The sequence below is a fragment of the Tachysurus vachellii genome, chromosome 5 (genome assembly GCF_030014155.1).
Source record: "Tachysurus vachellii isolate PV-2020 chromosome 5, HZAU_Pvac_v1, whole genome shotgun sequence".
NCBI classification, from domain to species: domain Eukaryota; kingdom Metazoa; phylum Chordata; class Actinopteri; order Siluriformes; family Bagridae; genus Tachysurus; species Tachysurus vachellii.
Genome location: NC_083464.1, coordinates 31,815,994 through 31,829,000, shown reverse-complemented (window position 1 = coordinate 31,829,000; position 13,007 = coordinate 31,815,994). Strand labels below are relative to the sequence as shown.

Genomic DNA, 13,007 nt, shown 5'->3' with positions numbered 1-13,007 from the left:
GGTTGTCATGGTTGTTAAAGTGTGTCTTCTCGTACTTCCTGCGAGTCTAATATGGTAATCTACTGTAATAATAAAGATGCTTTAGAAAACCTTTTGGTATAGTTGGTCTTAACCATTTATATGGTTGTAATAAATTACAACCTGTAATAAATTCAAACAACTCTACTGGCTACTAAGCCAGTAGAGTTGTTTGAATTTATTACAGGTCAAACAATTAGGGATGTGGTAGCTCAGTGGTTAAGGTGTTCGAATACTGATCGGAAGGTCATTGGTTCGAATCCCAGGTCCACCAAGTTGCCACAGCAGGGTCCCTGAGCAAGGCCCTTGACCCTCAATTGCTCAGGTGAAAATAAAAGACTGAAAACTGAAATAAAAAAATGTAAGTCACTCTGGATAAGAGTGTCTGCTAAATGCTGTAAGTGTAAATGTACAGTGTAATTGTACCTAAATCGGAGGTATTTCGTAGTGGTATTTGGGTAGTACGTATTTATGTGAAGTATGGAGACATTAACAGTCCATAAAATTGTAAAAAGTGTTGCATATGCACTGGGTAATAAAGATGCTCTGATTAGTAAATGATTAATCCTGTAGAAGCTTTGAGTAAATGTTTAATATTTATTTAATTTTTTTTTTAAGCATGGTTCAGGTGCTCAGAAAAGTGATCAATACTTTTTGCTGCATGCAAGCTACTGTATACAGTATTAATTTTAAATGAACTGCAAATATAAAAATATGCAAAAACGATGCATGACCACAATAAAAAGATAGTAAAATATATTTTTTTCGAAAAAGAATCCAACTTTAAAAAAGAAGCAAAATAGAGAAAAAAAGCAATGACACACTTTCAGTATTATGCAGTGCTTTACCGAATTGCCCCTGCAGATTTTTGATTTCCTCTGATAAATCTGATAAGAACACCACTGCCAACAGCATCCTGTGGCTACAAAATCTTTGTGGTGGAGATCTCAGAGGAACGTGAGTGCATAGAGCTCCTTCTCTCTGAGAAGTCGTTGACAATTGTTGTGCAGCGACCAAAGCAAACGGGAAACCATTCTTTTAGAATCTTGAATACTAACTTCCTGAATTTCTCCCCAACAAAGGCGTAGATGATGGGGTTGAGGCAGCAGTGACAGAACGCTATGGTTTCCACCCACTGCATAGCCATGGTCAGGTCTTGATACCACTTACAAATGTGAAAGTAACCCAAATGATGCAGGAACTTCAGGAAGATGACGATGTTGTAAGGTGTCCAGAAGAGGAAGAAAACACTGACCAAGACCAGAATGAGCCTGACAGCTTTGTGTCTCTTCTGAGACTTCATGGCCATTAAGACGGGGATGATGCGTGAGTAGCAGAACACAATTGTTAAGAGAGGAATAATTAAGCCAAGGATGTTCAGTTCAATGTAAGAAACGGACTGCCATGCTGTACCAACTGGATATTCCTGTTTGCATGTCCATACATCTGATTCGTTATTTGCTTCGGAAAAAATTATGTTGGGCAAAGAAGCTCCCAAGCTAATCACCCACATAAAAACTGCAATCACAGTGGCAGATTTGACAGACCGGTGCTTAGAGAACAGGGAGGTCTGAGCATGGACAATGACAGCATAGCGGTCTACAGTCATGAGGATCATGAAGAAGATGCTTCCATAGAATCCCAGCATGTAGAACGCCGTCACTGCACGGCACATGAAGCTCCCGAAGGTCCACTGACTGGTGGCAGCATAATGAGCCCAGAAAGGTAACGAGATGAGGAAGAGGAGGTCTGAAAGCGCCAGGTTGAAGAGGCCGACATCTGTCACATTGGCCCGGTTGTGGAACTTGATCAGGACGCACAACACCAGGCCATTGCCCATGAACCCTACAATGAAGACGATGGTGTAGAGTGTAGGGAGGAAGACTCTGCTGAAATTCCTTACACTGATGATGTTGCAGCTCTGGTGCTGGTCAAGATTGTCTAATTCATAATAGGATGAGTAGTCTTCTGCTGTTTAAGACAGAAAAACATTGCCTTTGTTATAATACAGCATTGAATATTTTTGATAAGAAGCAATGCTTCTCTTTTGTTAAAACACTGTTGGTGTGTAGACAATGGAAAGGAAATTCCAAACAGGTGTTTCTGTTAAAAATTCAGTAATCTGCTATCGTGTTAGTGTCAGGGGATCTGGTCTCGACAGTTCTCGACATGTCCTAGTTTTAGTCAGGTACAGTATGCTGGGTGTTTGATAAAGTTTTAAACAGTAAGGCAGCAAGTTTTCCAAACCTCAAAATGTGTCAAAGCAATTGACAATTTTTGTTTGAGATAGTTTGAGGAGCGAAGTACTTTATCTGGTATTTCATTTTTATTCTTTTTTGTTTAACTAAACCTACATGCGTTTTCACATTTAAGGCATTTTAGAAACAAATCCCTAATAGCAATCATGACAATCTAGCTTTAACGATCACGAAAATGAAAAGGCAGTTTGTACTTACTTGTATAGTTGGAGACTGTCATAGCCATGTCTGATTAGTTCAAAAGCTGACTGTCAAATAAGGTGGTGTACAGACTTCAATCTGATAACAGATCAAGTTGCAATTTCCTGAGGCAGATCTTAATTCTATGCAGAATATGAGTTAATGTGTCTCAACTGGTCTTGCCTAACCCATGTAAAAACTGAACAAAAAGTGTGCTTTTTTTTCTTCTTTGGTTTGTTTAATGAGAAATTTGCTTAATGTTTGGAAGTTTGCAGGAATGCAGATGCACGCGGGTTGTAGCTACTGGGAGCATTTTATTGTACCAAGCTTTTCTTGTTTCTGATTTATTAAACAAATGTTATGCCTGTTACTGTTACTGACTCAAATGGTTCACTTCTTTTTTATTAAGTTATTCAGATTGACTGTTGATTAAGAACACGTTGTTTAACTCGTGGCATCATTTGTTAAAATGTATGGCAACAAATTATTGATTCTGTACAGTAGCTATCTTGAGGTGGACTTTTATTTATTTTTAAATATATATAGTCCTACTATGACTAATAATGTGACCCGTTTGCTGTCATTGGCAATTCTAGGAATTTATAGGGAAGTTGCAACAGAGTTTTAAACATAAAGTAAAAAAAGGCTTCAACAATTTATAATTCTTAAGTCATTTCGCAAACATGGTCAAATATTTCACGTTGTTGCTGTAGTCCTTTTTGCAGCACCCTCAGGGTCACCAGATAACCGTGACCGTGACACCCAGAGAACAAGATCCTGACGCTGGACCAAATATATACTAAATGTTTCACAATACAGTTTTTTCTCCTGTGTTCAGTACACTGAATTTATTTTGTATACACTATGGGCATACAAAAAGCACACCACAAAAACTATGCAGGAAGATGACTACAGCATGAGCCTGACTGCTTTGTGCATCCGCTAAGATGACATTAAGATTGTGGTGATAAACGAGGAGTAGAATGTTCTAGAAACAGAAACGATCAAGCTCAGTCAAAGACGCGCTGTCTCTTAAGGATATTTACGCCTTACTGGTTCATCTATTCGACTTGATCTTTAATTGTGATTTATTAAAAATGTATTTTTACATTTTACATGATAGGGGGGCACGGTGGCTTAGTAGTTAGCACGTTCGCCTCACACCTCCAGGGTTGAGGGTTCGATTCCCACCTCCGCCTTGTGTGTATCCTGGGTGTATCCTGCCTTGATGCCCGATGACGCCTGAGATAGGTGTAACAAGGTTAAAATTGTTTTATTTCACAAGATTTTCCTGTTAATACGCATTGGGTACAGTTCAGTTCTACAATTGTTTAAAACAGTGTTTATAAAAATACATTAAAAAGGGTCTGTAAGGAGGTGATGGTGTCCCCCCGTCCCCCCGTCCCCCCCTTCCTTTTTTTTTTACAACAAAGTGGTTCAGCCCAGGTAGCCATACCTGCTGTATTGCTCTTTTGGTCTTTTCCGTCTTTCTCCTGAACGAAAGAGGTATGCTGTGTTCCATGCTACAGATCAGCTGTTAGCATAGGTTAAAAATAATGCACACACAGAAATACACAATGTTTAAAATGTTTTTATTTATTTTGTTAGATATTTACAGATGTAAGATCATATATATTTATCATATGTTTATTGGTATATTTGGGATTGTTATTTTTATTGGCAGTGTTACTGATGTGTGAGCTGAGGCTGCCGTGAAGGCCTGTCTATATAAAAATACATTCTCTATGCAGACCCAATCCAGCGACCTCCTGTCCTTCTTCACTCATTCCAAACACAACGCAGACCACAGAAGCATACGGTTACATAGGCACAGGCTCCCCGTGACCCGAGGTAGTTCGGATAAGCGGTAGAAGATGAGTGAGTGAGTGAATGAATGAAACATGATACAGTAGCATAGTGGTCCACTGTAATAAAGATCATGAAGCTTGTGGCTCCTCAGAAGGCCCTTATGTACTGTGGCCTGCATTGTTCTGCATCATACACATTGGTTTATAAACTCTGAAAACGGACAATTGTTTTCCCAGACTTTAGATTTTAAGATGTTTAGGCCAGTCTGATCTACAAGAGTCTGGACAGCACTAAAGGGGGACTCTCAGCCGTCGTTTCACCCTGACTGGTACAACTCTGTAAGCTTCTGTGTTTTTTATTCTCATGCTGTAGCTGAGATGGTGTTTGGTTGTTGCAGTTCCTTCTATACTTTTGGACGTGGTCTTGCTGTTTTGTTCTATTTGTTATTATTCTGCGTGCAGGATGTATCAAGCACATTAACACCATCTAGCAAGTAGATCCAAGTAGATCCACCTGACTGTATAATCAGCATTGTTTCGGCTGTTCCCAAATTTATTCATTCATTCATTCATCTTCTACCTCTTATCTGAACTACCTCGGGTCACGGGGAGCCTGTGCCTATCTCAGGCGTCATCGGGCATCAAGACAGGATACACCCTGGACGGAGTGCCAACCCATCGCAGGGCAGACACACTCTCATTCACTCACACAATCACACACTACGGACAATTTTCCAGAGATGCCAATCAACCTACCATGCATGTCTTTGGACCGGGGGAGGAAACCGGAGTACCCGGAGGAAACCCCCGAGGCACGGGGAGAACATGCAAACTCCACACACACAAGGTGGAGGCGGGAATCGAACCCCCAACCCTGGAGGTGTGAGGCGAACGTGCTAACCACTAAGCCACTGTGCCCCCCCGTTCCCAATTTTTTTTAAATTCATTCTGAAAATCAGTAGATTCAAGATTGTCCCAAAGGAATTTCAGTATAACAGCGAAAGCTCCTGTTAAGCAGTAAGAACTCTCACGTCGTTATTTCCATTCTAGTTAGCTCATAAGTTAATGTAAATGGAATATAGTAGCCAACATTGATAGTCTGTGACTAGTTAGCATTTAGTTAGCTGTTTAAACTTAGGCCTTTATGTTATGGTTAGCAAGTACTGGAGAAGTGCAGGTACATTTATCACAAGGCATGATCTGAAGATTTCATTATGATGGTGAACCTGCACTTAGTATAAAACAGTATAATTTTATTTACTATTGTAGCCAAACTATGTGGAAATCTGACCATCACATCCAGACCGTTGCCACAAAGTTGGACACAAGATTGAATGGAATGTCTTCATCATGCTGAAACAGGTTGGGAACGTGTACCAGCATACGGTGTCCCTGTGTATAAACCAGGCTTCATAGTTTATTGTTGGATGGGGAAGAACTCAAGAGTCCTGATTCTGACTCAAACCCTGCTGAACACCTTTGTGATAAAATGCATCCTGGGACCTCCTCAATATATGTTCTTATGACTGAATGATAACAAATCTTCACATACAGTATATGCTCCAAAATCTAGTTAAACAGCCTCTCAGAATAGTGAAGGTTATTATAGCTGCAAAGAGGGATGTTGAGCAACACATACAGTATGGATGCGGTGGTCAGGTGTCCACAAACTTAACCATATTGTGTAGATGCATGTGAGTTATTGTTGGTCAGTTTTGCTCAATATGCCTATTCATTTGTGAACATGAGAGCATAGTTTAAATAGAACTTAAATAGAAATTAAGTGTCATTAGTAGTTCTTATTATAAATGCATGTCAAAGCCTATGCAACTCCTGTTTTTCATTTTAGATGGATGAACCCAGCATCCTGAGGTGCTCTTGTTGTAATGTTATCTTATCCTTTCAGTCACCAGGGTCCAGTCAGGTCACCTTCTGCTCAACTGGAATCGTAAAATCCTCTGCTCGTTTTTGTCATTGACAGAATTCAGGAACCTGTGCTGCAGTGCCCTCTACTGATAGCTAGAACTAATTACTATTCAGTCATTTATTCTAGGCAAGGAGTTTATAGAGATCATTGACCTGTAGACTTTGAAGTCGTGACACAACCTCCTGGAAACTGAGTAAAATCTGAACGCACTGGGGGAGGGATTGAGACACAATTCTGTGTCTGTGACTTCCCAGTATTTGATTCATTCAGAATTTATATTCAATGTACAAAGGGGAAAATCATTCACACTCACTCACTCACTCATTTTCTACCGCTTATCCGAACTACCTCGGGTCACGGGGAGCCTGTGCCTATCTCAGGCGTCATCGGGCATCAAGGCAGGATACACCCTGGACGGAGTGCCAACACATCACAGGGCACACACACACACTCTCATTCACTCACACACACACACTCTCATTCACTCACACACACACACACTACGGACAATTTTCCAGAGATGCCAATCAACCTACCATGCAACCTACCATGTCTTTGGACCAGGGGAGTAAACCGGAGTACCCGGAGGAAACCCCCGAGGCACGGGGAGAACATGCAAACTCCACACACACAAGGCAGTGGCGGGAATCGAACCACCGACCCTGGAGGTGTGAGGAGAACGTGCTAACCACTAAACCACCGTGACCCCCAATACTCATTACATTACATTCAATTTCAATTTGATTCAATTTACATTTCAATATAATTATGAATTGATAATATAAGTGAAAGGTGGCCGCTGTGGAAGGAAACGAACTGTTATTTAGATAAAAATCTTCATGATGCTAAAAATAACCTCATCATTGATAACACGTCGTTTTCTTTCAATTTGTTGCTTACACTTTATTTTTTCAACGCACATGTAAATGTTGTGTTCAAATCTCAAAAGTCTAAGAACATAATTAAAAAATAGTATAAAATAGACGGGTTCTATACATAGTGATAAAAAGTAGGACTAATATGTGACACGAAAACAATTAGTCTTAATATCGGTTATTGTGATTACATACAGTATAATAGACTTGAATTTTAGATTCAGTCAGAAATATAATTTTAACTGAATGAACATTTATATAAAAGAGTAAATTGTCAAATAAAAAAATAAATTGTAACCAAAAAAGTTCTTTTGAAATCAATGTGAAAAACGTATATTTGTAGAGAATTGTGAATGTTCATGTCCAAACCTTTGGCTACACAATCTTTGTGCTGTAAACCACTGAGGAGCGTGAGGACATAGAGCTCCTCCTGTCTGAGAACTCGCTGGCGATTGTTGTGCAGCGACCAAAGCAAACAGGAAACCATTGCTTTAGTATCTTGATAACTAAATTCCTGAATTTCTGCCCCACAAAGGCGTAGATGATGGGGTTGAGGCAGCAGTGACTGAACGCTATGGTTTCCACCCACTGCGCAGCCATGTTCCGGTAATGTTCCCACTCGCAGCTTGTCATGTAGCCTAATTGATGCAGGAACTTCAGGAAGGTGATGATGTTGTAAGGTGTCCAGAAGAGGAAGAAAACAATGATCAAAGACAGGATGAGTTTCAAAGCTTTGTGTTTCTTCTGAGACTTTATGGTCATTAATACAGGGATGATGCGCGAGTAACAGAACACCATTACTGAGATTGGAACAATCAAGCCAAGGAGGTTGAGCTCAATGTAAAAGAATGGCTTCCATGCAGTTCCTTCTGGATATTCCTCTTTGCAAGTCCATCCCTCTGATTCATTCTTCGCTTGGGAGAAAATGATGTTGGGCAGAGAAGCTGCAAAGCTAAGTACCCACATAAAGAAAGCCATAACTATGCTAGCTCTGACAGACCGGTGCTTGGAGATGAAGGACGTATGGGCGTGGACAATGACGGCATAGCGATCCAATGTCATGAGGATCATGAAAAAGATGCTTCCATAGAATCCTAGCATGTAGAACGCCGTCACTGCATGGCACATGAAGTTCCCAAAGGTCCACTCACTGATGGCAGCGTAGTGAGCCCAGAAAGGTAACGAGATGAGGAAGAGCAGGTCTGAAAGCGCCAGGTTGAAGAGACAGACATCTGTCACATTTGAACGTTGGTGGTATTTGACCAGGACGCACAACACCAGCATGTTGCCGACGAATCCTATGATGAAGACGATGCTGTAGAGGGTAGGGAGGAAGACCTGGCCGAATGCACTTACATTGCTGTTGCTGCAGAGCTGGAAGCTGTCACTCTCTGTTGCATTAAAGTAGTCAGCGTAGTCCTCGGCTGTTTATGAAAGAAACAATGATCTCATTAGAACAAAACTGGTTTTAAAACTAGTCTGTGGTTTTACAGCAGACATTCTGCTACTACGCTGGATCACCATCTACTGGATGCTATAAATGTCTTCAAGAATTACGAATCTACAGAATCGACAGCGTGAAAGCAGTTGACGAAATTTTAGACATTGCTTTACAAATTAATTGGGGTAATAATGTTAAATGCTATGTAGTTTTATAATGAATGAAAAATAGAAAAGTTGAACCTACTTGTCATATTTATTGTGGCCTTGTCTTATCAGTCTCACACTGACTTGTGAAAGCATGCGGTGGAAACACCTACATGAGTCTGAGCTGTAATTTCCTGAGGTGGAGCTTTTATCTGCTGACAAAACTTTTATTAATGGCATGTATTGTAGAGAGAGAGAGAGAGAAAAAAACTAATTAACTTCTAAAACTTAGAAATATCACACACACACACACACACACACACACACACACACACACACACACACACAGCAAGCAAAGTGCTATACAATAAAATTGAACTGAAATTAAATGAACGTAGTCCATATCCTCAAATAAAATCTGGTACAAACTTTTCTGATCATTTAAACCTGTACGTATGACAGACGCCTGATGTTGTGTAACCGTACACACACTACAAACGTTTAACAAGAAGCAGGAACGATTGCAAAGTAATTCAATTCGGATTAAATTCACTGATTAAATCTGTGATTAAAGGAGAGTCTAGGAGATCGTCTGGAAAGTGTAATGAGGCTAATGATATGGTCTAAGATCCAGGAAAATAAATTTTATGTTAGCATAAATTGATCAGATTACTGATATCAGATTACTGATATTTTTTTTAATATTCAACCAGAGAAATTCAAAAACCTCAAAGTACAAAGCCATAAGGTAAGTACATACTGTAGGTGTTGCAGTGCCACCTGTTGCTACTGTACATATACTATATGAACCAACATTAAAAAACAATCCTCGAGAGAAACCAAAGCTTTTAAACAATGTCTCAGATTGTCAAGGTCCTCATCCTATCCTGGACAATAAGCCAGGCAATCTGAGAGCTTCTTTTGGTTGTTATCCAAACGCATGCCAGAGGTTCAGACGGTGCCACAGAACATCATGATGTGCATAATAAAAAAAAAGAATGTTTTCTTTACCTCAACATGCTTCACAATTCTTGATCTTCTACCCAGTGGAACATCAAACGTGACTCAAGACAAAACTCTGCACAAATTCTGTGGGGATTTGTCTTGATTCTAAGAATTTAAACTTACTCATAAAGAGTCTACTGATGCTGTGACATCAAACTTTCCAAGAATATAATCCAATATGAGAATTGCTGAAAAAAGGGCTTTAGCTCTTACAAAAAAGTGAGTCGCAAATATTTTTTTGAATAATTCCATTCCTTTAGTTTATTATTACAAACAATAAAAGGTCACGATTAAAAAAAATTAATACTAACATTCAGTATTTAAGCATATCTACAGTACAAAACCTGTCTTTCCATTTACGGCACTTTTATGGCACAAAGACACTATAGTAGGTGTTTAAATATCTTTATCCTTGCTTAGTTTTGCAGATTTTCATTTTAGATTTTTTATTTTATTTTGGATGTTTTACTAAAATACATTCGATTTGTTTCCAACTACTTTACATTAAACTTAAATAGCTATAAATTGATAAAAGACTTTACTCCCTTTCAGGCCACATCACATCAGGCCACCATTGCTATTTTACACTAATGATTGTTTTTAATAAATTATTTACAGTTTAATACCACAAGAGCTGGAGGAAGGATTTTTGTTTTGTCCTGTCGCTACTTAGGATACGATAAAAAAACATGCACAAAACGTTTCCTGGTATTTACCCAGAATATTTCAAATTCTTATCAAAACTGTTCATCAGATTAGTGACGAGCCCAGCGATGTTCTTACTGTATATACAGTGGTGTGAAATTTCACAACTCACGATCATGCTTCAGATACAGTACACAATCACTGTGGAAATGGTGTGACAAATATGACAAAAAAACATTTAATCATCTTAAGATTTAATAATGATTATTATGTGATTACATATTGCATTGAGTAGAATATTAAAACGAGCACATGCACTCACAAACTATACATAAACGATATACATCGTTATACATATACATCTACTAATAAAAGGAATTACGTAAATATGTTGAATGGTTTACAAATGTAAATGCACTTTAAAATAAAAGCAATAAAGTTTTAAGTTTTTTATGTTCTTTTAGTCTTTGATGTACTGTATATATTTTGGCTACACAATCTTTGTGCTGGAAACCACTGAGGAGCGTGAGGACATGGAGCCCTTTCTCTCGGAGAACTCGCTGGCGATTGTTGTGCAGTGAACAAAGCAAACAGGAAACCATTGCTTTAGTATCTTGATAACCAAATTCCTGAATTTCTGCCCCACAAAGGCGTAGATGATGGGGTTGAGGCAGCAGTGACTGAACGCTATGGTTTCCACCCACTGAGCAGCCATGTTCAGGTCATTTTGCCACTTGCAGCTTGTCATGTAGCCTAATTGATGCAGGAACTTCAGAAAGATGATGATGTTGTAAGGTGTCCAGAAGAGGAAGAATACAATAACCAAAGCCAGGATGAGTCTGATAGCTTTGTGCTTCTTCTGAGACTTTATGACCATTAAGATAGGGATGATGCGCGAGTAACAGAACACCATCACTGATAGAGGAATAATTAAGCCAAGGATATTGAGTTCAATGTAAGAGACTAACTTCCAAGATGTTCCTTCTGGATATTCCTCTTTGCATGTCCAGCCTGCCGATGTATTCTTCGCTTGGGAGAAAATGATGTTGGGCAGAGAAGCTGCAAAGCTAAGTACCCACATAAAGAAAGCCATAACTATGCTAGCTCTGACAGACCGGTGCTTGGAAAAGAGGGAGGTCTGAGCATGGACAATGACGGCATAGCGATCCAATGTCATGAGGATCATGAAAAAGATGCTTCCATAGAATCCTAGCATGTAAAACGCCGTCACTGCATGGCACATGAAGTTCCCAAAGGTCCACTCACTGATGGCAGCGTAGTGAGCCCAGAAAGGTAACGAGATGAGAAAGAGCAGGTCTGAAAGCGTCAGGTTGAAGAGACAGACATCTGTCACATTTGAACGTTGGTGGTATTTGACCAGGACGCACAACACCAGGCCGTTGCCAATAAAGCCTATAACAAAGACGATGCTGTAGAGGGTAGGCAGGAAGACCTGGCTGAATGCACTTACATTGCTGTTGCTGCAGAGCTGGAAGCTGCCACTTTCTGTTGCACTATAGTACTCCGAGTAATCCTCAGCTGTTCATGAAAGAAGCAGTGATCTCATTAGAACAAGATCTGATTAGAATCTACTCCAGACGGTGTGAAAGCAGTTTTAGAAATTTGTCTGATAAGAACAAAACCTTACAATGCAATAATAATAATTACAATATGTGTATAATACATTTTGCTTTTTTTTTTTTATCTTCTGAACAATTTGTCAGTGATTGTACAGTATAAGAGGTTTTTTCTACTACGCTGGATCACCTGCTATTAGGAGCTTTCTCGTCTAGACAGATTAAAAGTAGTTTAAAAATAATTATCACTATCATTATAACTAGACAGTCAATAGATTCAGAAGTGATGCAAAATAGAAAAGTCTCTCCTACTTGTAATGCTGTGGTTTGTCGACGCCATGTCTCCTCAGTCAAAGTGTGATTGAGAGAGAAGGTTGTGGAAGCTGCAGTATGACTAGGCTTGAGCTGCGATTTCCTGAGGTGGGACTTGAGCCTGATGACAACTTTTTAACACAGTACAAAAATGTTATATACAGTACATATCGAAGTCAAAATTCACTAATAAAATCTCCCAGTTTAAGCTCCTGTGAGTTTCGACTCTTGGATATTCAGTGATTAAATCTGTGATTAATTAGACATTGACTAATTAAATGCACTACAGTATAAACATTTATATGCAGTGTTACAATGGCACGTTGTACTGTAATTACATTTTTATATCACATTTCTTTAATGAATTATTTATACAGTAAGACAGTGTAAGTGTCACAGTGTATATAATACATTTCTTTTACATCTTTGTGGTTTTAGTGAAAATGATACTGGGCCTCTTTAGTTCTTTTTGTTTTCCTTGATTTGTTGTTTCTTTTGCATTGTGCTACACTGCCATCTGTTGTCACATTTATGAACTTATGTAAACAAAACAGAAATGTGGCTTAATGGTTAGAGAGTTTGACTCGTAACCCTAAGGTTGTGGGTTCGAGTCTCAGGCCGGCTATACCACGACTGAGGTGCCCTTGAGCAAGGCACCGAACCCCCCCAACTGCTCCCCGGGCGCCGCAGCACAAATGCCTGCCCACTGCTCCGGGTGTGTGTTCACTGCTGTGTGTGTTCACTGCTATGTGTGTGTGTGCACTTTGGATGGGTTAAACGCAGAGAACGAATTCTGAGTATGGGTCACCGTACTT

General features: G+C 39.4%; 3 protein-coding genes across 4 annotated transcripts; all 3 read right to left on the bottom strand.

The window, feature by feature from the left end:
- Positions 1-842: 842 nt before the first annotated feature.
- Positions 843-2,634, bottom strand: LOC132845427 (C-C chemokine receptor type 5-like). 2 transcript variants are annotated; one of them, XM_060869391.1, is made up of 2 exons: positions 2,475-2,634; positions 843-1,989 (listed from the first exon to the last, which is right to left on the bottom strand). In XM_060869391.1, the coding sequence occupies exons 1-2, from the start codon at positions 2,500-2,502 to the stop codon at positions 941-943; spliced, it is 1,077 nt and encodes a 358-aa protein (XP_060725374.1). In that variant the 5' UTR covers positions 2,503-2,634; the 3' UTR covers positions 843-940. The 2 variants fall into 2 exon arrangements, with proteins under 2 accessions (XP_060725374.1, XP_060725375.1); XM_060869392.1 differs by having other exon boundaries at positions 843-1,986.
- Positions 2,635-7,183: 4,549 nt separating this feature from the next.
- LOC132845426 (C-C chemokine receptor type 5-like) lies at positions 7,184-8,863 on the bottom strand. The gene is made up of 2 exons (XM_060869390.1): positions 8,754-8,863; positions 7,184-8,490 (listed from the first exon to the last, which is right to left on the bottom strand). The coding sequence occupies exons 1-2, from the start codon at positions 8,758-8,760 to the stop codon at positions 7,442-7,444; spliced, it is 1,056 nt and encodes a 351-aa protein (XP_060725373.1). The 5' UTR covers positions 8,761-8,863; the 3' UTR covers positions 7,184-7,441.
- A 1,823-nt stretch (positions 8,864-10,686) lies between these two features.
- Positions 10,687-12,238, bottom strand: LOC132845425 (C-C chemokine receptor type 5-like). Its single transcript, XM_060869389.1, has 2 exons — positions 12,193-12,238; positions 10,687-11,842 (listed from the first exon to the last, which is right to left on the bottom strand). Exons 1-2 carry the CDS (start codon positions 12,218-12,220, stop codon positions 10,794-10,796), a joined length of 1,077 nt encoding a protein of 358 aa, XP_060725372.1. The 5' UTR covers positions 12,221-12,238; the 3' UTR covers positions 10,687-10,793.
- Between the last annotated feature and the right edge of the window lie 769 nt (positions 12,239-13,007).